At 41.8% G+C, this 26,757-nt stretch overlaps 2 protein-coding genes across 2 annotated transcripts in view; one reads left to right on the top strand and one right to left on the bottom strand.

Annotated features, from left to right (window-relative positions):
- dhx36 (DEAH (Asp-Glu-Ala-His) box polypeptide 36) overlaps window positions 1-13,029 on the top strand; it is a 35,651-nt gene extending 22,622 nt beyond the window's left edge. Inside the window, exons 13-26 of the mRNA XM_033630713.2 lie at window positions 15-102; window positions 2,111-2,166; window positions 2,301-2,365; window positions 2,949-3,092; window positions 3,540-3,657; window positions 4,690-4,788; window positions 6,643-6,816; window positions 6,965-7,051; window positions 7,137-7,220; window positions 7,359-7,458; window positions 7,584-7,674; window positions 9,342-9,462; window positions 10,848-11,000; window positions 12,464-13,029. Coding sequence (XP_033486604.1) covers window positions 15-102; window positions 2,111-2,166; window positions 2,301-2,365; window positions 2,949-3,092; window positions 3,540-3,657; window positions 4,690-4,788; window positions 6,643-6,816; window positions 6,965-7,051; window positions 7,137-7,220; window positions 7,359-7,458; window positions 7,584-7,674; window positions 9,342-9,462; window positions 10,848-11,000; window positions 12,464-12,697 — 1,614 coding nt within the window. The 3' untranslated portion in view covers window positions 12,698-13,029. The remainder of the gene's footprint in view (window positions 1-14; window positions 103-2,110; window positions 2,167-2,300; window positions 2,366-2,948; window positions 3,093-3,539; window positions 3,658-4,689; window positions 4,789-6,642; window positions 6,817-6,964; window positions 7,052-7,136; window positions 7,221-7,358; window positions 7,459-7,583; window positions 7,675-9,341; window positions 9,463-10,847; window positions 11,001-12,463) is intronic.
- A 1,693-nt stretch (window positions 13,030-14,722) lies between these two features.
- LOC117259399 (rho guanine nucleotide exchange factor 26-like) overlaps window positions 14,723-26,757 on the bottom strand; it is a 36,204-nt gene continuing 24,169 nt past the window's right edge. Inside the window, exons 13-15 of the mRNA XM_033630715.2 lie at window positions 15,980-16,050; window positions 15,684-15,788; window positions 14,723-15,303 (exon numbers count right to left, since the gene is read on the bottom strand). Coding sequence (XP_033486606.2) covers window positions 15,161-15,303; window positions 15,684-15,788; window positions 15,980-16,050 — 319 coding nt within the window. The 3' untranslated portion in view covers window positions 14,723-15,160. The remainder of the gene's footprint in view (window positions 15,304-15,683; window positions 15,789-15,979; window positions 16,051-26,757) is intronic.

Genomic DNA, 26,757 nt, shown 5'->3' on the forward strand with positions numbered 1-26,757 from the left:
TCTTTGTCTGACAGGAAGGAGCAATCTTGGTCTTCCTGCCTGGTTGGGACAACATCAGCAGTCTCAATGACCTGCTCACGGCTCAGCAGATGTTCCGATCAGGTACACGCACACATGTGACATGGAAATGCATACCAGTGACTTGCAGGTTGATAAACAGTAGAGGAGATTATTATTGACTTATGGATGTGCTGTTTTGTGCTTTTCAAAACCTCCTCCACTCAAAATGTGCTTTGCTTATTTTTACTTGGATGTTTGACCTTCAGTGTGCAAACTGATGTTTGTGCAGAGTTTGGCACTAGAATGCTGTTTCACATTCAGGTGCTGAAGGGAGAAAGTTTCTGTGTGCTCAAATCTCAGTTTAACACATGTATGTAAGCATGATTTGTGACATCGCAACCAATTTGGAAGCCAATTACAGGCCAGTTTCTTACACTTTATAGACGTATCAAGGAAATATTCTGCAGATTCTTTTTTTTTTGGTTAAAAAAAAATAATGAAATCAAATAAAGATAATTATTAAAAAAGATGGAATAAATCATTGATAATGAGAAAAAAAATACGTTATTTCAGCCCCTGATGTGTGATGGGAATACTTATGAAACCTCCAGAGCACATATGCTGAGAAAAGACGCGACGGACATCTTGCGCTATGTAGCTAAACATGTGTAATGAACAATGTTTGCACATTCACACATTCTGGCTTCTTTTTTTTTAAAGAAGCAGATGGAATTTTAAGAAATTTTTGTGGAGAAAACATATTAAAGATCCAGTGTGTAGGATTTAGGGGGATATATAAGCAGAAATCGATAATATTAATCACTTAAGAATGGGAATCGTCGTGTTTTTGTTGCCTTAAGCCCCATTCCCACTGCACAATAAACCCCACTAACACCTGCTAACATCTGGCTTTTCCATTTATTGGAAAAGGTTACAATCGGCATTCACTCACAGGTCAAATGACTGATCTGCACCAGCTCCAATCAGCAGTGATTGAAATATGACACCAGGTAGACGCACTAATTTTAGCCCTTTGCCAATGCAATGCAATGAGCTGTAACAGAACACTGTCTTGTTTCCATCCAACACTGCTTGGAAGTTTGAAAGAGAGACTGAATAAGTAAGACATATTAAGAAAGTAACCACTGTTACATTTTTCACTGGCCTCCGTGCTGCTTTCTACTGTTAACTAACCTGTTTTATGGCCTGTCCGTGGCGTGGAACAGGACACACCAGAAAAAAATGCACACATACAGAAAGGCATACACATGCACTGCAGAGCTTTGCACACAGCTGTGGTCCACCGTAAATGGGAAAGGAGTCAGTCGCCTTTTTTATCAGGTTTTCCAGCGTTAAAAAAAAAAAAAAACTGCATCCACATGCTAATTTTAATGGAAAGAGTGTATTAGAATGAGCTTTTCATATCTACATAGGGAGCTGGTCCTCATCAACGGAGTCCGCCATGTTGCACCTCAATCTTTCTACAGTAGCCCAAAACAGACAAACCAAACACTGACTCTAGATAAGGCCATAGGTGTTACTGAACTGAAGCAGCTGAACAGCTTCAGAAAAATAGATTTCTAACGTGAAACTACTTTGTCCAGTATTTTTACCGGTTTTAATCACCTGGTCCTTTTGTTTTGAAGAGGAAAAGACCTCCGCTGATTAATTTGGCTCCTAGTAAAAACCTCCCGAACAATGAACACTGAAGGACTTCTAAGTGGGAGTTTGTGCTTGACACATGAGAGAAATTTCAGCTGCTTGCAGTCTTCAGTCCACCACATCCCACACACTGCTCCTTTACACACAAATGATCATTATCTAAGCAGAGTATTGTCATGTCACAAAACATGACTGGAGGTTTTTTTTAATGAATTGCTTTTGTGGTTTTTTCTCTGTCTATATTAGATAATAATAATATACTAGAGATATGTCGCCAAAGATGAGTAAATAATGGTGATAAAGAATTACTGCATTCTTGATATTTACCAGGAAATTCAAGGTTGTATTTTTAGACGTGATCATTCAGCCTTGCGCACCAGCAGTATTATCTTGTGTTGGCAAATGGTGTTTTGTTTGAGTTTCTCTTTTGTGTCCTGTTGTGTTTCAGACCGGTTCGTTATCATCCCGTTGCACTCCCTCATGCCGACCGTTAATCAGACGCAGGTCAGCATTCCTCTGTTTGTCGCCGTGCCCGTCTCTCTGACTGTCTCTGTGTCTGTCTCTGTGTCTGCTGATGCTTTACTCCCTCCTCAATATCAGAAGAGACCAGTCTCATCTCTCTCCCTCACTCTTCTCAGGTGTTCAAAAGGCCTCCTCCTGGAGTTAGAAAGATTGTGATTGCTACCAATATAGCTGAGACCAGGTATGTGTGGATCTGTGTGTGTTTGTGTGTGTTTGGTATGCCCAGCCTTTGTACTCACTCCCTTTTGAAAATGTATTTTTGGTTGTTGCTTTCTGATGAGTTTGGTGGGGGGGGGGGGAGTGATGACTGTCTCAGGCAGTTTTGTGTGTGTGTATGTGTGTAGAAGTGTAATGTAATAGGTTCCAGTCATTAATGCAAACAGTGTATTTGGGGCTAATTAGCACACATTTCTTGGATTGATTATGAGCACTGTCATATTGGCTCGGATGGAGCACACTAAGTCTCTGTCAGGCAATTTGTTAATGCATTCACACACAGCCTCACGCACACACAAACCGAGCAAATTAAGAAGCTGCCTGCACTCCCAGCACATCACGCCACTAAATATAGACTCTAAACCTACCAAAGGGCTAAATTTTATTTTTACTTCTGAACGATTGTGTGTGTGTGTGTGTGAGAGTTTTAGCTAAGCATCCTTGACAGACTCCTTTGAAGTGGTTTTTTTCTTCTGTCTGATTTGGTTTTTACTCCAGCCTCTTTTTTCTTTCTCCCCCTCTTCTTCTCTCTCCACTCTTCCTTGCAGCATCACCATAGATGACGTTGTTTATGTGATAGATGGAGGGAAGATTAAGGAGACCAACTTTGACACCAACAACAACATCAGCACGATGACAGCAGAGTGGGTTAGCCTGGCCAATGCCAAACAGAGGAAAGGACGTGCCGGCAGGTGTGTGTGCGTGTGTGTGTGTGTGTACTTGTCTGTGCTCCGGGGTATTTTTATATTTTGCATTTTTATAATGAGGGCATGCTTTTTATTAGCACCTCAGGGTATGCAGCGCTAATCAGGGAGGATTATTTTTGGGTGTGTTTGTCATCTCAGCTCTCTGTCAGTCTTCTCCATCAGCCCCCTCCTTCCTGCCTTCCCATCTGTAAACACTGAGAAAGGCAAAGCGTAGTCACTCCCAGGTTGTTTCCAGTCTGTGACTTGAGACGTCTGTTCTGTTAGCTAGCTCTGACATCAAAGTGGAGCAAGGCCCAATTAGCAGGGAGCTGCTTACTGTGTGAAGTTTCATCCCATTGATTTTAAATTAAGCCCTTGTCACAGGACTGATGTAACAAGTAACCTTTTTTTCCCCTCTCTGCTCCGCTCTTCTTCTTCTGTGCCTATACCCAGAGTGTGTCCAGGGAAGTGCTATCATCTGTACAATGGTCTCAGGGCCAGCCTGCTGGATGCCTATCAATTACCTGAAATCATGAGGACACCACTGGAGGAGCTCTGCTTGCAAATCAAGGTTGTGTGTGTGGCAAGAAACGGGGAGACAAACTGATGGAGGACGACAAATAGGTGTTGCCTGGGGAGTTGAGATGAGGACAAGATTGCTGTGAATGAGTTGTTTGAGTGCAGGGAGGGGGGTGTGAGGACAGCGCTGCCGCTTTTGGTCTTACGTTGAATTACAGCCTCTCCTGCCTAATGAGAACTAGAAATGGACATTCTGGGCTGACTCATGCCCCTTGCTCTGCAGCTATTTCTCCCTCTTTGTGCCGACAACATAATCATTTCTCTTCTGGGCCTCGTTCTCTTAAATTAACAGTTGCGCTCTTCTTTGGTTGCTTACTTTTTTCCTCCCCTCCTCTTTTTGCTTTTTCTTTTTAAACCCTCACACTCCACTCAGACATATTTCAGCCCTGCTAATGGAACATTATGCCAAAGTTCACTCAGATCTAGTGTTTGCTATGATTGTCCTCAGCAGTGGCTTTATTGGATATGTGTTTGAGTGTGTGTCTTTCACTACTTGAGTTGGCTGTATTGGATAGTGTGTGCGTGTGTGTGTGTGTAATGTGGGTTTTGAAGCTAGTGGGTGAGAGGTGGACTAATGCATCAGTCTGTCCTTAAAGTGAGAGAAACACTGACAACATGCTAACCCTTCGCAGACTCTATAATCCACAAGCACTCCAACACTACTGTATTAGACACAGAAATGTAGTCGCATCCTGACTCCTCAGTTTATCACGTGTGGATGTTTGGTGTATTTAAAATCTCTCTTTGATGCTGAAGTGACTGAGCATTGAAGCATATAAATGTGATTTACTCTACAGTGTTGGTTGTTTTGTCAGATGTATCTTGTAAACAGCGATATAAGCAAACCATGAGAAGATGCGCATGAAGCTTATTACAGCAGACCTTAGTCTGCCTGGATATTGCCCACAATTCAGTGTTTGCCACAAGTGCTGAGCACTTAGACGAAGAGAGGGGGGTTTAATGTAAAAATAATTGCATGCTTTTGCTGAGGAGTGTGTAATGTGGTGTGATGTCTGCTGCCTAGATACTGAAGCTCGGGTTTATCGCTGGGTTCCTGGAGAAAGCTCTTGACCCTCCCACTGAAAAGGCCGTCAACCTAGCTATCAAGAACCTCGTAGACCTGGTAAGAAAGCATAAAGACATTCAAAACATTTTATTGAGTGGTTAAGAACAAACCAGGAACAACATTTAACCTTAAGAATGTGACTGTGATTGGTTTCAGTATTGATTAATCTGGAAATTTTCTTGATTTTTCTCTTTTGTTTTGTGTCTTGAAATCGATGTTAATGTCTTTAAATAGCTTGCCTTGTCTTATGTGAAAGTAAACTGATCATTTTTATGTTTTAGACCAACAAAAACAGCAAAATGTAACAACTAAGCAGCTGAAATTTGGGAATGTGTGGACCTTTTGTTTGAGGAGTTGAGAAATACTTGAGTATTTTCTACCGATCACCTAATTAATTAATTAATTAACTTATTGTGTTAGCTTTAATTAACACTATTTACCAAACCACAGATCCTTAAAAAGTCTTAAAAGGCATTGAATCCCGTAATGTAAACATAAGGCCTTAACTGGAATTTAAATGTCTTAAAGCAATCTGTCAAGAGTCTTAATATGCAAGGACATTTGTTAGATTTTATGAATAGCTTTTTCTGACGTAACATTGCTTTTTAAAAATACAGAAGCAAATGCCTCTCTCATCAACGTCACGCAGATTGGGGTAGCTGAACCATCAACACTCATATTTTGTTTTTGGCCAAGATTCTCAGAGCAGAGTGTCGACTTTCTGCTCGCTGGCTTTCACTGTAACGTTGCTTTTGTTCAGCTTGACAATGTATTAGTAACATTAACGTTTTGGTCCTTCTGGACCTTCGTCGCGAGTGTTCAACACCATTATTTCTAACATTGAGCTTAAATAGAAACTTCTCCAACCATCACAGGAGTGCACAGGTGTAAGTTCAGCTGTGGGTGTGTTTCAACAGCTTGTGCACCATTTCTGTTCAAAGATACTTTTCCAACGCACTTGCATCTGAGACAGTTGGATGTGCAAATGCCTTTCTTCAAACTGTAGCATGGCCGGCATAGGGAAGTGCGAATTCAATGAAAACTGGCTGTTTAACTAAGATTTTGCACCATGGCTAAAACTGGTGTAAGGCAATACACAAGGTTTGGTGTATTTTATGCAAAATAAAAATTAAAAAAAAGTCAACAAGATGTGAATGAAGGTAGTGGAATCCAACAAGCAGAGTGAGAAACACAAAATCACAAAAAAAAAAAAAAAAGACCTTGGCATCAAACACCAAGTATTCCCCTAAAAACTCCTGTGTTATATTGGAATAAATGTGGCCAAACCCCATGTCATTCATGTTGGGTTTTTGTGATTTTTCTTTTTGATTTTGGTTATTGTAAAATTGGTCTTAAATTTCATTCAGAGTGGCATCAAAAAAGTATTAAAAAGTTGTAATTCTAACTTGCCCCAAGCTGCAGGAACTACAAGCAACAAAAGAATAATCGTCCTTTTGGGAAACAGTAGCATTTCAAAAAGAGAGACTGTCTCTTAACCTGAGCGTGTGGTTTCAAGGTCTGCTGTCTAAAATCATTATCTGCCAGTTCCAAAGATGCTTATCCTCTAGTGGAGGGAGCAAGAAGGGAAAAAAACTGAGGACTAAATGAGAAATAAGTGTTCATTAAAAGGGTTAAGAAGGTTAAACGAGAGAATGATGTCATGTTAACAAGGTTTAAACACAATGAAAATCAATGTAGAGGTTGGACAAAATTCAAATCAGTTGCTCCAGAGAGCCTTAAAAAGCTTTAATTAATTGATATGCTGTGTTTACAAAGGCTTTCTCCCACTTTATATTTTGGGATATTTATTCTGTCTCTTGCGGAAATGTTTAAAACACCTTATGTTGAGCTGTAGCTGACTAAAGATGTGTGATTTTCTTTTCTGGGTGTTGTGTCGATGTTGTGTGTCAGAACGCCCTGGACCGTTCAGAGAATCTGACAGCGCTGGGTTTCCACCTGGCTCGCCTGCCTGTGGAGCCTCACATTGGCAAACTCATCCTGTTTGGAGCTCTGCTGGGCTGCCTCGACCCCATACTCACCATTGCTGCTTCGCTCAGCTTCAAAGACCCTTTCTTCATACCCCTGGTAGGGCACCAGAGTTCACAGACATGAAAGCTCATGTCGACAGCGACACACAGACACACTTGAACACATTGCTGCGCTGTATCTGCTGACTTCTCTCTCTGCAAAGTAGGTCTTCAAGGGATATTATTAATGCATGTGTCTCTCTCAGGGCAAAGAGAAGATGGCAGACATGAGGAGAAGGACCCTCTCCAGAAACTCCAAGAGTGACCACCTCACTATTGTCAATGCCTTCCAGGTCAGACAGCCCACGTCCATCAGTTTTCTTTCATCTCCGTCTGCTGCATGAATTGGTTGTCTTAATTTATACATTGATTGTCCAGGGCTGGGAGGAAGCGAAACAGCGTGGTGCCAGGTATGAGAGGGAGTACTGCTGGGACAACTTCCTGTCTGCCAATACACTCCAGGTGAGCCAGGCTGATTGAGAGTGCTGTGCTGAAGTGCTTTGAAAAAAAAAAAAACACATTACATTTTTAAATTGACTTCTGCCTGGGCAGATAAGGACGTGCAGCATTTTAGAACTGATTTGTCCTTTTATTATTCAGATGCTGCACAATATGAAGGGCCAGTTTGCTGAGCATCTAATGCATGCAGGCTTTGTCAGCAGCAAGGACCCCAAAGACCCCAAATCTAACGTCAACTCAGGTAACTTAGGGGAGTTTTTTGGTTGCCATTCAGCTGTCAAAAAAGCTGGCTGTGGAGCAGAAATAAAATATCATATGGGACGTGTGCTCATTTGTTCTTTCTCTAACTCTCACTTCCTTCCCCAGACAATGAAAAGTTGATCAAGGCGGTGATTGTTGCCGGTCTTTACCCGAAGGTGGCCATGATCAGACCGTCCCACAGCAAAAAGAGGCCGGGGTGAGTCTGCCAATTCAAAGAGGGAGATAAACAAAGACAGACAGGAAGAGGGCTGCACGGCACAAGATAGAGAAGTGCACAATCATTCCTATTGATCTTTAGACAGAAAAATGGCCTTCACACTGCGATAACTCATCAGACCTCTCAGGTAAGAGTTCTTTAAGAGTCCTGTGACAATTACCTGAGGCAGTGCAGAGACCGTGTTAGGAAAATTGTCAAAAACAGAGGCGCTTTTGTAGCTGAAGATCAATGCAGTCATCATAAAACTGCCCTCAGTCAGCTGTCACGGGCGACCTGAGCTGTGACCTGCGTGCAAAAGACAGATGCACGCAACAGGGAGACAGACACACACTCTCACAGTGGGGCTGTCACTTTTGTTTGTCGGCCTCAGTGACAGCTTCAGACCCAGTTGCACAGTGAAATTGCCAGGGTCATTTCCTCTGCATAAGTAATTGTCCACACTTGTGATGCTAAGACAGTTGAAAGTTTTCACATGTCCGCGCAACATCTCAGTGTTTAATGGATTCATTGCTCGATGAAGCACTTCTTGTTTGTTTTGCTGCTAAATCAGAAACGCTGTCTGGTACAAGCAGCTTTGTTCCCCGCAGTCAAGCAGTCAGTTATGTCTGGCTGATACTCAGGAGTTTGAAACATGATGTTACTTTCATGTTAGATGATTCGCAGACTGCATCGCAACTTCTCTTTGGTACCATCCGTGCCAAAATGGCAGGAGGCAGTCGAATTAACAAGCCAGGCAGATCTTATGGGTTGTTCCTGGAACTACCTTCTGAGTCACTTCAACACAATGTGTTAAGGAGTTTTAACAATGTCTGCGACAACATATGCCTACAAATACACACTTTGTAGGCATGTGTGGATACATTTCTTCAATTATTTTGGCCAAAATTGTACAAAAATACATCTGTTATCACTGAAATAAGATGGAAATCTCACTGAAACGTGCTAAAAAAATACTCTACAGATTTAGCAGTGCACTCCTATTATATTGTTACACCCACGATGGAGAGTGAAAGAGATTAGAAATAGAAACAGAGTTATTGTCTTTTATTTACCACACATTTCTTCTTCCTTGTCATAAATCTGGTGCCCATGTCACCTAAGGTATGCACTGATATGGATTTTTTCAACAGATACAGATACCTGATAATTACCTGCTTCTCATGGCTGATATCCGATACGATAACCAATAGTTTAATGTTTTTGTAGAACAGTTCAATGAAAAGATCATATTTACACCTGTGAAATATTTATTAAAGTTAATGAAATGTCAGAAATTTGGGAAAATACTCACAAGTTTCTTAGAGTTGTAGTCGTAGGTGGCCAACAGATGAAAGTTGATGGTTGGAATTAAATAACTCATCGGTTAACAGAACTGTTGCTTAATTTTCTGTCGACCAAGTAATCACCATATTTTTTCAGCTTAATTCTCAACACATTATAATTCATCTTTTTATAAAACTGTCATGCTTCAGGTCTTCCTCTTGATTGCGGAAAAGTTCAGTCGTCTTTTTTCTTTTTGTCTCCTCTGACAAAAAACATTTAGCTATGAAAAATGTTTCCTCTTCTGTTAATAAAAACTATTATGCTTTTGTTTATCAAGTGTCAGCCAGTCAAATTTACACACTTAAATATGTTTTCCTTCTCAGGGTTAAGGTATACACCCAGGCTGATGGAAAGGTGTGTATCCACCCGAAATCAGTCAACGCCGAAGAGACTGAGTTCAACTACAAGTGGCTCATCTACCACCTTAAGATGAGGACGAGCAGTGTGAGTATGCTGTGTTTTATTGCCGCTGTATGAATGTTTTTACATTTGAGTGTGTGTTTTTCTGTCTGTTTGATTTTGTATGTTTCCGTGCGGAGGGTGCGAGCGAGTGGAGAGAAGGACCGGTGGTTAAAGGTTGGCAGTGGTGCCGCGTCAGCTTCACACTGAATGAATATTTGATTAAAACGCTGCCTTTCAACTCTCTCTCTCAAAGGCTCTTGTGCTTCAAAGCCTCCAGACACAATGTAAGAGATGGTGTAGGGGAGGGGGCAAAACGGTCAATGCGGCTCCCTGACTGCTGCCCTCTCTCTTTCTTTTTCTCTTCTGTCCTTTTTTTTTTGCCCCTCCTCACACTCTCATATCCCCCTCCCTTCCATCAGTCTTTGTTCTTCTGTGCAGTGAATGTTACCATTCGACAGAAAAACACCTTTCATGTTTTCTCTGATTGCTGCCTGTGTCTTTGTCTCTCACTTTACCGCCGTGGTTATTATGAAGAAAAGTGTCGTGCTGGATTTCACCATTATTATCACCACCATTAAATGTTTTTTTTTTTCTTGTTTTGTGCACAGTCTGTGTCTATTCTAACGGTAAGGTGTTCTGAGAGTGCGAAATTGTCAAGGTCATTTGTTTACTGAGAGAGAAGAGAGCGGAAGAGCAAGGCTATAGAAAGGGAAAAAAAAGGAAGGAAAGTGAGGGATGACGTTAAAGTTTATCTCCTGACGCACTTGCCCCTGGTGGTCTATTACATTACACATTGATGGGGCAAATGCAGTTGTCCCTGCTCTCTCGTCACTTCTTTTTCTCTCCTTGTCTCCCACCCACTCCCTCCACCTCTCCCTTCCTCTCTCTGATGCTAATTTCCGACACTTCTGTCTGTTACTTTCAAATCTGAAATGGGTTTTGTTTGACCTCGGTCTGCTGCTCATGTAGTCTGTGTGGCTTTTGACCTGAGAGCTGAGCAGTTCTGTGAGTGTATCACTTCTGTTTTCTGTCTGAAGTTGCAATAATTTGTGACACATATTGACTCACTTTGACATTTCTGTAAGAAAACAGGATTTTTACATTTTGTGTATCAATAGTCGAGCTCCTCTACATAAGCATCTGTCAGTTCAACACAGCGAGGAGAATGGATGGAGAAGAGTGTAACACATTTTCAAGATTCACAGACAGGGCAAGATGACATTTCTCCTAACACTGGAGGCAGCGAAACACATTTCAAACTTGCACAGCCTCTCTTCACTAATGGGACACTTTCAGCCCACACCACAGAATAGCTGTCGGGCACGGTGTGTCATAATGATCCCGCTCCCTGTCACCGAGTGGGTAAGCGTGTTTGTTGTAAAGCTGCTGTCGTTGTGCGTTAGCGACACCTCTCTGCGTGTCCTCAGATCTTCCTGTACGATTGCACCGAGGTGTCCCCGTTCTCGCTGCTGTTCTTCGGAGGAGATATCACGATCCAGAAAGACGAGGACCAGGAAACCATCGCTGTGGACCAGTGGATCGTCTTCAGATCCCCAGCACGCATTGCTCACCTTGTCAAGGTAGTATGACAGAGTGTCTGCAGGTCTTAAAAGACGTAATGTCTTAAATCCAGTGTTACAAATATGATTATATTTTTATTATATTGTTATATTATAACATTGCCACAAACATTTTATCTCTCATTTATCCATCTCTTAATTTCTTTTTGTCAAAACGAGTCAAGCCCTTCTGTGTGAAAGTCCACTTTTCTGATAATAATACTCATAATAACTCATTCATTTATTTACTCATTTTCTGTAACCACTTATCCTGTTAGGGGTCGCGGGGGGCTGGAGCCTATCACAGGTCACAGGGCTGACACATAGAGACAGACAACATTCACACTCACATTCACACCTGCATGTCTTTGGACTGTGGGAGGAAAGGGGGGGTACATGGAGAAAACCCACGTCGAAACGGGGAGAACATGCAAACTTTGCACAGAAGGGCTCTCCCACCCTGGGGTTCCAGCCAGGAACCCTCTTGCTGTGAGGCAACAATGCTAACCACAGTACCACCATGCTGCCTAATAATAATGCTAATGCTAATAATAATAATAATTCACTTTATTTATATAGCACCTTTCATACAGGAAATGCAGCACCAAGTGCTTTTCAATAAGGGCACAGAGTGTTTCACATGAAAATAGAGTGAACATAAAACAGAACTTGTTCAGAAAATCATAGAATTATAAAACTTTAAATCATAAGATAAAGTAAAATTTAAGAGTTGCAGCAGTGTGAAGCATAGGTAGAAAGTAAAAGCATAAAAAGAAAGAGTTTCAGACCTGTATCAAGAAGTCAGAGCTAGTTAAAGGCTAAAGGGAACAGTCACGTTTTAGCTCTTTTTAAAATATTTATTGATCTAGCTTCCCTGATATTAATGGGTAGTGTGTTCCATAGCTTTGGGGCGTAATTGACAAAGGCTGCATCCCTGATCTTCTTCCGGCTGTTGCTGGGAACCTCCAATAAACCAGCAGCAGGTGATCGCAGTGTTCTTGGAGGCAAATGGTTAACAAGGGAGTTAGTAATGTAGCTCAGTCCCAGCCCATGTAGTGCTTTGTATACAAGGAGCTTTAAAATCAATTCTAAATGTAACAGGAAGCCAGTGCCAGTCTGATGTTACAAACCTTTGAAACTACCACTGAACCTAATGCTGTCATTTAATGTTATATTTACAGTTAGCTGTTGGCAAAATGTCGATTAACCTAATTCACTCTAATAACCGTACTCCTACATAAAACCTTCCACTGCACAGGACTATATATATATGCATTACTTACGTTTATACTTACCTGCAATTCTTGAATAAGAAACAGATGATTGTTGAGAAATCAGTCTTAAATTTGTTTAAAATGATCTTAAACCGGTCTAAATTCAGGAGTCTGATACCTGTAAACACCCTGTACAAGCTGGAGGACACACACAGCGAAGCTCATGATGAGACTGCTTTCACTGACCTCTCATTCCTGTCTTTTCTGCAGAGTTTAAAGAAAGAGCTGGATTCTCTGCTGGAGGAGAAAATCTGTAACCCTGCTCCTGTGGACTGGCAAAACCGCCAGTCCAAAGACTGTGCTGTCATAACAGCCATCATTGACCTCATCACCACCCAGGAGAAGCCTACAGGCAACACTCGGGGCTGCGGCAGGACGTGGGCGTCTGCCCCGAGAGGACAACACATTCACTTCAACGACGATGACGACGACGACGATGATTAGAAGTGGCCAGGTTTTTCAGAAAGGAGCCGCGGGAATAACATACTGCATTCTGGGATACAGAGGTCAGTTGGTATATTTATGATAACCAGCTGGTTGGTGCTCCTAAAGGCCAAACCCAGGACACAAGTACTGGAACATGTTATGCACTAGACTCCCATTATTCATCTTTTTGCCTGCTCTGTCATTATTTTGCAAGGACCAATCCATGTTCAAACACACCTAGTAGCTGTTGTGTTTTTTTCAGTGTTCAGTTTGTACGTTCTTGCTCTTGTTCTTAAGCAATGTCACTAAATGGACTGCACAATAAAGAAAGTATGCTGAAAACAAAAACACACCTGGCTTATCTTAATCTGCTTTACCCTGCTGAAATTTAAGGAAAAACAAAGTGAAAACCATTACTCCCAAATATTGCTGGCTTCGTGATGGAGAGCCATAATCTGCTCTATGATTGGAGAGCACCATTTGTTCGGAGCTTTAAGGGAGCAATCTCTAAAATCACCTGGGTGATATTTGGTTGCAATGAACACCTGCATAGCTGTTAACCTTCAGCGGCACACAGTTGCAAACCCCTGATTTAGCAGCCGGTATCTCATAAATATCTGAAAAAGTGCTGCTGAACGAAGGATTTACGCACATTTCTGATTAATCTGCACTGAACGTCCACAGAGCACACAGCTAATTTATTGTTCCAAGTGCTACCGGAGGAATAAAAGTGGAGTAATTTTCTTGGGTCTATCTAGCGGTGGTCCTCGGGGGAAAAGAGGTGTCATATTGATCATTGAGAGTAGATGACAAGCCCCTGCAATTGAGCTTTTATTTATGGTGGAGTGAAATACATAAAGGTCGACTAAACAAGTTTCGGCAATATAAATCTGTATTTTGGAAAAACATACAAGTTATAATTCAGGCTGTTTTACATATTTACATGTACACAGATGATTTACAATAGTTACAAGTACAGGAAGTGATTGAAATAAAGATCAATTCATGCTTAGATGTGTGACATCACATAGCTAATTTTTTCCCTGAGTGCAAAGCTTTGTCTGGATACGTTGTCGCGTCCTTTCCGCCCGCTGCCGTCATACCTCGCTTCATGTAGCTCAACAGTTGTGGTTGTCATTTGGGCTGGAGCCAGAGCAGTGGGCTTGACAGATGGTGTTATCACCACACTCTGACCAAGCCATTCATTTCCTTTAGCTGGGCATGGCAACACTAAAAAGATGACTCACACTGGACAATCACATTAAAAGCAGGGCCGGCTCTTCTCTCCCCCCCCCGTCCTACCATCAGCACACACAAATTAATTTCTGCTTGCCTCTGTAACATCACAGATATAAATCCTATGGGGGATATTTTATATATACATATATATATATATATATATATATATATATATATACACACACACCCCTGTGATATTTCAGGCTGTCCAAATCATTGAGTGGATGGAGAGAAAAATGGCATGTGTGACACAAATGTAGAGTCTGATTCATGGTGGTGATATTAACAGGTGACAAACAGCCAGGTGGAGAACAGACTGTTGGCCCTGCTGCTTAACCCGTGGATGACACGAGATTACACCTCCCAGAGTAGTGTAATCCTCATCATCCAAATAATTATGACTATGAACACGTGTGCCGTGTTTCAGACACGTAGCATTCATGTTTGTCCTCTGCAGCTTAACGCACACTCCGTTTTGTTTTCTTCTAAGTGTCATTGTAATGGTTTCACTTGCCTTCAGATGCTACTGAAACACTCAGAAGAGTTTCTGCACTAACCCACACGCTGTAAAGAAGCTGCCAATCCCACCGTCTTGCCTTATTATCAACATCTTCATAGTTACATTGTTACTGGCACAGCTCCTCATCATCACACGGCCTGATCTGTGTTAACAGAGCACGAATCAGGCTGCTGTCATTTTCACACTATTTGGTCTATTTTACCTCCTATAGCGATACCGTAGTGTCAATTATTCCATTGCACATCACTTGCACTCAAAAAATATGCTTGAAAAAAAAAAAAAAATTTTACAAATTTCACACCATCAGTCGCTCTGCAGAGCGGGGTGTTGAAAGCAGTGACTCCGGCAGTGGGTGTGAAGTTTTCTAACCGACCGGGGAATTAATGAATGTGACAGATCCCACTGTCAAGCCATCCCACCCACACAGGGAGCGATTAGTAATTAAGGGATAAAAAAAAAACAGTTCTGCCGTGTTTGTCCTGAAAAGTCTTTGCTTTGAATCTCACAGTGCCTGATATTTAGTGGACTTTGAGCAAGGATTATGGCTTCATCTTTAACCCACTGTCAGGAGTCAGGCAGCCTGGTCCACGGAGTCCCTGAAGGCAGCTCACTGATGCTGTTACTGAACCCATTTGTTTGGGTTCACTTCTTAAATGGCAGGTCACTCGTGAGTCAAAGGGTGAGAAAAGCCCTCTGTGGTTTAAGCACTTGGCTCATCCTGCTCACACATTAGTCTCCAACCCCTGCAGGCGGTCCATCCTCTGCATGTTGCGCTCGATGGTGGCCTGGCATGTGATTGGTTCGGCGCACTCGGCGAGGAACCAGCCCCTTTCTCCGTCGCGCAGTCGCTCGCCTTCATACCAGCCTGAAAAGGAGAAATTGAAGGATGCATGAAAACTGAAGCAGGTGTTTTGTTACCTTGTGCCATTACTGTCTCTCTCCTTTTGATGCTCAATGCTGTCTGTTCTTTAACATGAAAGTCTGTTGCCATGGTTCCCGGAAGGGAAGTGACCTTTGGCCTCTGTGTGTTTGTGTGGTTTTAAAACCACATCTTCAAACAGGTGTAAGGTCCATTATGTGAGACAGATAGGTGTTGTGGAGAGGGTAGAAAAGTGCATGATGAAAGGACGGCGCTGAAACAGGAAGGTGGAGAAATGAGAGGAATACTAAAGAGGGTGAGAGAAGCTACAGTAAAGGCTACAGAACAAGACCGAGCGGTAAACGTGAGAGATAAAGCCAACCTACCATCCTCTACAGTCTGTGAGACCAACACAACATCAGCCACCTGCAGGGACAACTCATCTGGCTGCTTGGCTGTGTAAGTTCTGATCACCTCCACCTGCATCACATCTGAAACAACACAAACACACATCCATAAATCACTTCAGATAATTAACACCGGCCTTATCTGAATATATCTGAATTTACAAAGTGTTTTTGAAATGAGACTGAGAAAATCTGTTCATCAAATGGCCACAAGGTGGTGCTACAGGCTCAAAGGAGCACACACGGAGCCTTTTAGGTGTAGGCAGCAAACTTACTGGTTCTGTCCTGATTCTTGTTGTTGCTGACATTCTGGCCCAGAGCGCTGATCCATCTGGCACGCTCATTCCTGAAAGCACACATAATAGAACATTATTAAACTGTTCTGGCACTAGATGGAGACTTTTATTGACTTAACAACTCCTTAAGCTTGACAGCCTTATGAGAATTGTTCACGTCCTAAATTGCGGTTGATGGAGTTTATTTTTTTGATTGTGTAATACAGATGTGGCACATGCTATGGTCCAGCTGTTTTTGAGAAATACACAGTCATTAGACATAAGCAGGATGATATCATGCAGATGGGTGTGGTTTTGCAGGATGTAGCAGTGCACTCTTTGCTCTGAGTGCAAGTTCATACTTTATATGATAACCTGCGTACACTTTTGTACGAATGCCAAGCAAAAATGCTGAATTATTTTGGTTTGATGAAAATGTGAAGTTGGACTGCAGGGAAGTCTAGTTGCAGCCAGCAGTGCAATCTCAAGAGTATATTAGTAAATTCACAATCACAAAAAACAAAAATGAATCTCTGTGTGAAGTTACAGTTAGGCGTGAGGTCTTCTGTAGGGTTAATCTCGGGTTTAAAGGAACATTCTACTAGGGATGCGTGCGATTAGTCGTCTTAACACAGAGGCACATCAATTTGACATTGTTCACCCGGAGATACTGTGATCCCGCCCGGTCTACAAGGATAACGCAGCTCATCACGACAATGACCTCACAAGATATGCTTCCACTTGACTTTGTTGAAGGTAAAGGCTTCAGAAGTTAATGGAATATGTTGTATGCTAGATTTTGACTGAGTGTTTTCCCTTTTTTTATACTAGTCGACGATTAAAATTTTCACTTAGTCGACAGAGGAATTAGTCGCCAGGAACATCCCTACACTCTACCCACAAAGCAACCATTTGTGTGTCAGTTAGTCATGCTGTGTTACCTTTAATCCATTAAGAAAACTTCCTTTCTCTCGCATGTCTTTACAGGAAATGGAAACATATGGATTTGTTGATTGATTGGGGACCACGTATAACAGCAGGTCTATATCAAAACACTCTCACACAACTCGTGCAGTATAATCCAAGTCTCACTTATGCTCAGAACTTCCCAAAAACTTTCATTTTTGCTAAAACTTTACAATTAAAAACTGAGTGAAAGTGAAACTTATCAGTGCTCCAATACTGATGTTTTTAGTGAAAATGCATGTTTGGGAAGTGCTTATCATACGACTGGATAAATGAGACTTACTGCAGAAGGTTCAATGAAAGCATACAAGACAAGGTTCTTCACGAATTCAAGGTAGCACAGCATAACTAACTGATTTACAATTAGTGGGTGAAGTGTTCCTTTAAGGAAAACATTAGATTGATGCACAAGTTTTTTGGTTACAGTTTGGCCAGCTTATCCAAAAAGTGTCAAGCCGACCCAACGCAAGCCGACAAGAACGCACATCAGGCACACAACACTGTGTGACACAGGTATATCACCCAGTCGGCGCCTCCCCCGGTGTTTAGGGAGTCCCATAGTCGCCCAGCAAGTTCTACCTTCCCTCCCTCCTCACCGTCTCTTATCAATGAGAGAACAGCAGTGTGTTTTCAGTCACAGAGAACTGAGCAGAAGCACAAGGCTGATTCCCAGGAGGGAACAGGCTTGCTTTTGCTTTCCCTCTCTCCTGTGTGTTTAATGGGAAAAAAAACAGTAGGTGGAGTTGCACAGGTCAGATTCCATGAAACTCTATCTCTCATCTTACCTGTTCTCATCTACTGCTGAGGGAGGGCGAGGATTTAGAAAGACAGAGAGAGGGAGAGATAAAGGGGGGTTCAGGAAATGAACCAGAGGGGGTTTCTGAGGCCCCCCTGTGACTCAGCTCTGTTGCCCTGAATCATGCAGATGGGTACAACATGCACAGACAGTCAGACTGAGAAGAGTATTTGTGTGTGAATGCTCTTCACAAGGGCCTCAAACAAACCTCGAACAGGCAAGTCCCATGAGTCAGACCTCATTATAGTGTTCCCATTGTACACAGGCTGTTTTGATCCCTTTCAGGACGCATAAGCTGTAAAACACGGGGTCACGTCATCCTTCCATAAGTAACTGGAGTGTGTGGAATCACCATAAAACTTTATAATCATTACTCTGATAAAATCATTAATGTAGAGGCCATCACATTGCACCCACAATGCAATATTACGACTAACAAGGTGTGGCCTTTGGAGTCAACAATACAGTCACTCTTTGGTACCTTTTAATATGTTCAATAATTAACTGCAGTTTTTAATAATTCCTAATTTCCTCGTGTCTTCCAAAGTGGGAAATAATCACTCGCTAGTAAAGTGATGTCATTCAGTTTGTGTGTTTAGTATTTCATAATCATATTTGGTGTTCATTGCTATCTGTCCCGCTCTAACACTGACTTTGGAGGTTAACTCAACTCATGTTTTGGCAGGAAATATTCCTTTGACATTTTAACTTATTCGATATTTGTCAGTCAGACAATCGCTGGTGTCACTTCCATAATGCCCAAAGTGTTTTCGTTTTTCGAAAACGCCAGGTGGTCTTCCAAAAACAGCCAGCTAGGGGCGCTAAAGTGCTTCGAGGGCGCAGCATTTTTTCAGCTGAGACGTTTTGGTTGCATCTCACTGATACGATGCGGAATTTCTGCAGAAGTAAAAAAAATATCGGTCAAGGCAGAACACTTCCTCTGGCCGTTGTTCTGGATTAAAGACAGACTGAAATATGCAGAGAGAGAGGACAGACCCGCTAGTGTATGTGGCGACAGTATTAACTTTTTTATTAATCCTCTCCTCCGTTGTTGTTGTTCAGCACTTGAACATTTAAGATGTGACAGCTGGTCTTTGTGTTTTTTGTCAGTAGTCAACCAGAAGTGTCAGACAGACACAGGAAGTGGCCACGCTCAGCAGTCAGACAGGAGTCAGGTTAATTTCCAGGGCTGGTACCTGCGGTTATTCCACAGGCTGGTTAATAACATGTCGGGCAGGAAATCCAAAGTGTGGGATCATTTTGAGAAGGTGAAGGACGAACCCAAGGTGATATGTAAACTCATCTTCATTGGTCGACTACAAACATGATGTATCATCTGAAACATGTTAGTAGCTACATGCCCATTAGCCACTTAGCACAATCATTACTGCTTTGCTGACAGCGTCATTAACAGGCGGCTCGCTCAGTGTGTGACGTGCACTTGTAGATAAAATATAGGCCTATATTAATGAAGGGTCATTAGTACGGTTTTGTATTTCTCTGTAATGTAGCACAGTGTTAACAACGTTACTGATACTATTCTTTCTCACACCTTCAACTCAAATCATTGTGTTTCCCCGCCCAAAATACATTTACTTAATAATTAAATTAACATCGTAAACATGCAGGCAACTAGTCGACTAATGGCCCTAAATGATGACTATTGGTGGATTAGGAAAATTCTTAGTCTGGGCAGCCATTGGGTTAATGTAGAGATAACGTGCAGATTTATTTTTGCCCTGTTGATCAATCATTTTTTTGAAGAGTACGTAGAATTTCAGTCAAAAAAGATTTTCTTTGGCTGACAACAGCCCTAATGATTCTAGGCTTAGTTTAGCATTTTAGTATCATATGTACAGTAGTAATGCTTAAGTAGAGCTGAGGCTGATGGGAAAGTCCACCAAAGTGCTGGAATTTTTTTTTATCAGATGATGCTAAAGTGATCACTAAAGTTATTGCAGTTCACCCTGAGGGTGACATGAATGCATGAACCAGATTTCATAGCAATCCATCCAGTAGTTGTTGAGACATTTTACTCACGTTTCAACCATGAATGTGAGCCTGCTGGTGGCACTAGAGGAGAAGTGCTATGATCAAGGGCCCGGTTACTTATCTGTACTGAATGTGAAAGTTCTTCTAACATCCGAGCTGCTCTGTGGGAACGGCATCTGTTCATCGTTGATTTTGACAGCTGGACGCACATGCTGACCGATTCATGCGCACATGCAAAACACACACAGGTCGCCTTCTCGTGCAAACAGCTGAAATACTTTATCCAAGCTATGAGTGTGCAAATATTCCATATATCGAGCACAGGCGCAAACGGGCAACCACATGTGTTTAAGAGGCACTTAATGGTTATCTGTGGAATGTGAGGCACATACCAAAAGAGGTTCAGGTAAAAAAGAAAAGGCCTTGGAACTGTGAGTGTGTGTTTACATGCAGGCATGTGAATACTGCATATGCACAAACAGCAGGTGCTTGCCCTCTTCCCCTTTAGATAACTACAAGTCTGTGCAGGATCAGGCTTTTCATGGCAGTAATGCTCCTTCTGCCTTTACCATTCAACCCGACGTGCAAGAGAATGCAAGAATCATAAATCTATTGTCAGAGGCTCTAGTTTCACCTCTGCAGAGAAGAGAGGCCTCACTGCTGCGCTGTAAAACCTCTTTCTCACAAGCAGATAAAGAGCGATGACAGACTCTATCTAACCTTCCTTCCTCTGCCAACTTAAAATCACCACCAGACCACTGTTTTTCATCTCTGACTCTCCCCCTAACCCTCTCTGCACACTCCTATCACTCTGTTTACTCTCCACCAAGTCCCTCCCTTGTTTCCACTTAACCACAGGTCAGAACGGTATTCGGGTACAATTCCTGCTCCTCCGACAAAAACATGAAATCTCCATGGCCGGAGCTGACCAGCCAGGGAAACTCCCAGGCAGAGGGAATGATTCCCATCAGCACGCTCCTCGTTATCACATAAATGATAGCAGACGTAGTACGATAATAGAAAACAATAACATGATGAACAAAAGCAGACCGAGTAGAAAGAAAATCAGAAATGATGCCAGAGTGTGCAACAGAAGTAGAGACTCCCTCCTCCGGTCGGGGCTGTTACGTAACCGGTGCTGCTTTGTGTTATAGCTGCATATCTGACAAACAGAAATGTTTTGCTGCAGACTTCTGTAGCTGCTCTGTTCCACTAATAGAGACACACTATTCACTGACTGTGGACAGGACACAACATCAGGGTCATGGGGAAGACGAGCTGACATGAGCACACCAAACAAAAAGGATACAGACAGAAAAGAGAATCACAAGCACACAGACGTCCTTGTGCCATCTCCGATCCAGCTGTCTTGTCTGAATTCCACATGTATTATGTCACTGCTGTGGTCAAAGATCAGTCTACTATATGTGCTGCTTGGACCTCACACAGTGATGCACAGATAGAGGTAAGCCATTGGCTTAGAGGGGCAGGTGGTGGAGAAGGAAGGGAAAGCAAAGACGCCCACACTGACCAACAGAAGAAACCATTTCTATGGTTTTAGCACCACAAAAAAAAACACAGGCCCGCCTTTGGTTAGAATGTGTGGAATTTCACATCGTAACCCAACTTTGGCTTCTCTTAAATTCAGTGGTTAAGTAAACAATATAGGGACGTGTATGCAATACAACCACTTGTTTTGCATTAAAGTGGTTTTATTTTTTGTGCAAACTCATTAGCAGAGACATTTTGCACAAAGTAGACCTGCATTTGTGTGGTCTTGTGACAAGAACAAAACAGCTGGCTGTCCTGCCCTGTCCTTTTTATCTTATGACTTTTCATCGAACAACATAATATAAATTTTAAACCAACAGCTCAGATAAAGTGGACATTTTCATAATTTTTTGTCTTTTTTTTTTAAATTAAAAAATCGAAATTTCAGTAAAATAATCCACAGATTGTGTTTAAATGACTCATAAACAAAGGGCTGTAATCTCTTTTGCTTCGTTCATAGCACCCTCTCGAATCCTCGTCTTTGGGAAAAATTGTCGCCCCCCCCCCTCAAATATGTCCTGGCTGCATTTCTGAAACTGAAAAAGATCAAATTTTCTACAAACACTGGCAGCCTCTTATCTCCCACTATGAAACAATGCAATCTATTTCATTAGACTAGAGCATGGGAAGTATGACCGCAGAAAGATTAATGTTGGTCGTTTGGGGTACGTTGTAAGTGCACACAGTGACATGCATATTGGTGCATTTATTGTATAGATACAACTATGTGTGGAGATGTAACAGTGTTGGTACATACATGTTGCATTGTGATCTTGTTGGATGCAGACAAGGTTAGGGTGGCATGTTGATCTTGAACATTACCTGCTGACTTTTAATCATTATTATCATTATTATTTTCTTATTTACTTATTCATATTTTATCTGCTTCTTTGTTTATTTTAATTAGTTGTAAACCTACTTTGTGTCCATGTTTGTTTGTTTTTTGTTTTTTTTTGCTGATTTATTAATTTAGCATTATTTTGCTCTGATGAGCTGTGAGAGGATCATTGGGTTCTCATAAGAGCAAAGTAATGATATAATAAGAGCAATTCTATTGGAGTCAAATTCCTGGTATGTACACACGTAGTTGGCAAATAAAGCTGATTCTAATTCCGATTCTGATTTGGTGTTGGAAGGCAAAAGGATTAATATTTATGTTAAAAAAAAAAACATGACACTGTGCTATTGTGCCATTACATATGTCCAACTTTGCGACCATGTTTGGAGTCAGAGTATTTTTTACAACTACTCGCTTCTGTGCAAACTGCAGATTTGCAGGGGTTTTTTGTTCATGTTGAAAAACAAGGGAGCAAGTCTGCCAGTGTGGGCCAATGTATGTGTAAGAGGGAGAGGGTCCGGGAGTGAGTGATAAGTTAACTGTGAGTATCACGTTATCTTCGCTCATCAGTGTTTCTAGCTGTGCTCACGTCCAATGTCACAAGGACGGCGAAACTAACTATATACGCGTTCTTCAGCTGTGTGTCAGAGCCAGGCCCTGCACAGTGAAAAGTTGCCAAGGAAAACTCGGATATAGACTCAAAGAAACTATACAGAAAAAGCCCAATGTACACTTTAGACAGGAATAGCTTAATGGATTTACACGGCTCACATACAACCAGACAAATAATACAATAAACTGTGTGTTCTGCGCTTCATACAGCCCCAAATATACAGGGAAACGAAGTTCGCATAAGCAACAGGTACTGGTGATGCGCGGGCTGACCCGTAACCCACGGGTCTTCTGGGTTACCGGCGGGTCGGGTCAAGAAATGTTCACTTTATTGGCGGGGCGGGTGGGGCGGGTCATTAAAGATTAAATATGTCGGATATAGCCTACTTGTTAACAACACTGTTGTAGGTTAGGTAAATCCATGTTACGTAACGTAACCTGCGACCTGACGTCACAAAAGCGCCAAGCAGCGGCCACAACAAACCAGAATCAATGAAGCGGTGAGGATGGAAGAAGAAGTGAGGGAAAGATTACGGTCAGGAGAGTACAGAGTTAAAAGAAAAAAAGGCCAAGCTGCTAAACCTCATGTTTGGGACAATTTCTGTGAAGTAGTTAGTGCAGCAGACCACAGCAGCATTGGTTACGTGAAGTGCAATTCCTGTGATAAGCTATACAAGCATGAGAGCCACAAGACAGGTATGTGAATAGCGCCGGGGACGGGGTGGGTCGGGTTGTGAAAATAGATGCAGTAGCGCGGGCGGGATGGAGCGGGTCAAATTATTTCATAAATGCGGGACCCGCGGGTTGGAAAAAACCCCGACCTGCGCATCACTAACGGGTACTGCACAATTCAGACATGATACACTAATGAAACATAAAATCATAAAACATAAAATCTGACAAGACAGGTTTACAAATGAAACAGAATCCCCACTTTCAACATCCTTTCGCAGGCAGGAAGCTGCAATACAATCTGCAGAGGAGGCCGAAATGATGAGTTAAATTCAACGCTGCATATTTCATCACAAAGCAGGAGCTACTGTTTACTAAGTATAAGGGACAGATTGAACTTTCTAAAAAGAACGACGAAAAATGTTAGCCTCACATATAGCAACGACACTGCATGTGTGCAGTTCAGGAGCTGGGTGTGCGTTACACTTGATAAAATTTAATGCATTTGTTTTGTTTTGTCATAACAGGAGGTAGGTTACTGACCACATACTTTGTTTACATGCTTTGTATACAGTCGTAAAAGATTAATTTTGCTCAATTCATGACGATGTAAACTTGAAATAAAACATTACCAAAGCATTTATCAGTAATACATATATATACACATATATATATATATATTAATGGCCAAAAATGTGATTAACTGCATCACACGATTATTTAAAGTGTGTCCCTAAATTTTCTGCTTGTGCTCCTAAAATTTTCAGTCAGGGCTACAATGCTCCTATTGCAAAAAGGTAGTCTGGAGCCCTGTATAATAAAAGTAATGGTTAGTGGTAGCCCTGCCTGACTGTTACTCCATTAAAATAAGTAATTTAAAGGCATCACCCTGGGCCCTGGGAACTTGTGATAGGCAGTTTTTAAAATATTCTCTGACATTTTATTGACTTAACATGTAATCAAAATAATAAGCACTTTGATCGATAATGAAAATAATCATTAGCTGCACCCTACTCTCACTCTGAGAAAGCATCAATACTCCTTATTGTGCTCTCTCCTTCAGTTCACTTCACGCCCAAAATAGACTGGCTAATGTAACACCACTTCCATGTGTCATGTCGGGTTAGATCACTAAATTGGGATGAATGGCCGCAGGAAAAGGAAGTTATTCTCCGGTCATCAAAAACAAAGAGCAGACACTGGCTGCTGTCTCCAAGATGAGACACGGGACTGTGAAGAAGAGTCGCGGAGAGCGAGGAAACAGGCGGGGGGAGAGATAGTCGTGGGAAACAGCCCACTTAACAATGGGCCGCTGCTAGGCAACAGCTTAAACAATGCCTAGCAACCACTGTAACAAAGGATAGTTTCCAGGGTCTCCTCTGCTCAGCTCATTCAGTAACTACAGTGAGTGGAGCGCTGCACTCCTCACGCATACACATTATTAGATGTTAGCCGAGGGCCCCAAAACCCAAGCTATCAAAGGAGGGAGTCGAGGGGCTTTCCACAATGACACACACATCCAGACAGAGTGGGCAGTTACACAAGGAGACCCCCTCATGTATACATGGGCAGTATGTAAGGCTCAGCAGGCAGCACATTTAAGTCATGTCACAAAGATTCCCTCCCACGCAGGCCCACAGCAGTCACACTTAACACTATTACTGCAGCCGCTTTGTCAGGTTTCACTTAGTCGCAGCATGGGGACCAATATCCGACTGTCCACGCTGCTATTCAACACTGAAACAGGTTTTTACTTCCAACTGCAACAAGGAACAAACACAAAAAGGTGCTGTGGAGGTGTACAGTGGTTTAGTGGTTCCAAACCTGAGAGTGGCAGGATAACAACCAGGGTAGAAATTAAAAGTGCAACATAAAATTTGGCTTTCATTTTTGTTTGTTTTTTTTTCCCCTTTAAGGCCTCTAAATGAAATAACATTTTGTGAGGGGTCACAAGAAGACACAGGTTGGGAACCTAATGTTGAAGGTGCTACCAATAGGGGTGTGCCATATCGTGCCGTTCACAATAATACCAGTATGATTTCTAATATGAAAAATTCATATCCTGATACTCGCGATATTTTGACTTGTTAACACTGACATCACCCACGGCAACAACAAGCATGACAGTTGTTTTGTCGGTGAATGTTGTGAGTTGTAATGGAGCCAAATTATGTGCCGTTACCTTTGTTAAATGTTGCTGTTGCCCCTTGTTTTATATGAGAAGAGGGAAAAATCGCTAGTTGCTAGGCTAATTTATACAATGTAAAATGCCAAAGGCTGGTGCTAATAACGTTAGCATGTTATATTTGTTTGGAAAACGTGTTTAGTATAAGACAGTTGTTTTGTCGGTGAATGTTGTGAGTTGTAATGGAGCCAAATTGAGTGTTGTTACCTTTGTTAAATGTTGCTGTTGTCCCTGGTTTTATATGAGAAGAGGGAAAAATCGCTAGTTGCTAGGCTAATTTATACAATGTAAAATGCCGTAGGCTTGTGCTAATGACGTTAGCATGTTGGATTTGTGGGGAAAATGTGTCCACTGCCGACTAGTGTTTTGGAGGTGTAACTGCAGAGTGACACAGGCACACCACCGCAGAAGTATAACTGCTTACAAGGGTGTAGGCTACATGCGTAGGGTCTGCACACAACTATAAATCCTGCATTACTGTTGTAATTAACAAACTTAAGAAATTAGAGATCATTTTTGTTTAGTTTTTACTGAATATTTGACGGCAAACTGTAAAACTACATCACTTACTTTGTTGCTATTCTATGTTCTTAAATTAATAATAAAATATTATTTTTACTAATTTGTCATTTCATCAGGAATATCGTTATCGCAAAAATACCCTCAAATATCACAATATTATTTAGGGTCATATCGCCCACCTAGAATTACCAAAATGCCGTTGCATCCTGATGTAAAGAAGTTTGAAAGCTGCATTGGTTTATAAAGATATCATGCTAAGGTGCTTTGTTTTCTTTAAAATGTTTTTGACTACTGTCATTTTCATGTTTCTAGCGGTTAGCCTCCATGCAACTGCACCATGTTCTGAGCAAAGAATAGGAGTCGAGAACCGTCAAGAATCTTATCCCTCCAAGCTTATCAGTTCCTTGTATACGTAGATTCCAGCATGTTTTTCTGACAGTTGTGCATTGCAAACAGTGACGTCAAACGCCTGAGGCTACGCTGCTGAAAACTTGCAACAAGGAAGAATCAAGTCTGAGAGGAAGAAACAGTCAAAAGCATGGCTCCATTTCATGAAGAAAAATGACATCAGTGCTGTTTGTAACGTCTGTAAAAGACAGACACAGAGACACTAAAACAGTTGTGTTGAAGCTGAAAACTGGTGC

The sequence above is a fragment of the Epinephelus lanceolatus genome, chromosome 4 (genome assembly GCF_041903045.1).
Source record: "Epinephelus lanceolatus isolate andai-2023 chromosome 4, ASM4190304v1, whole genome shotgun sequence".
NCBI classification, from domain to species: domain Eukaryota; kingdom Metazoa; phylum Chordata; class Actinopteri; order Perciformes; family Serranidae; genus Epinephelus; species Epinephelus lanceolatus.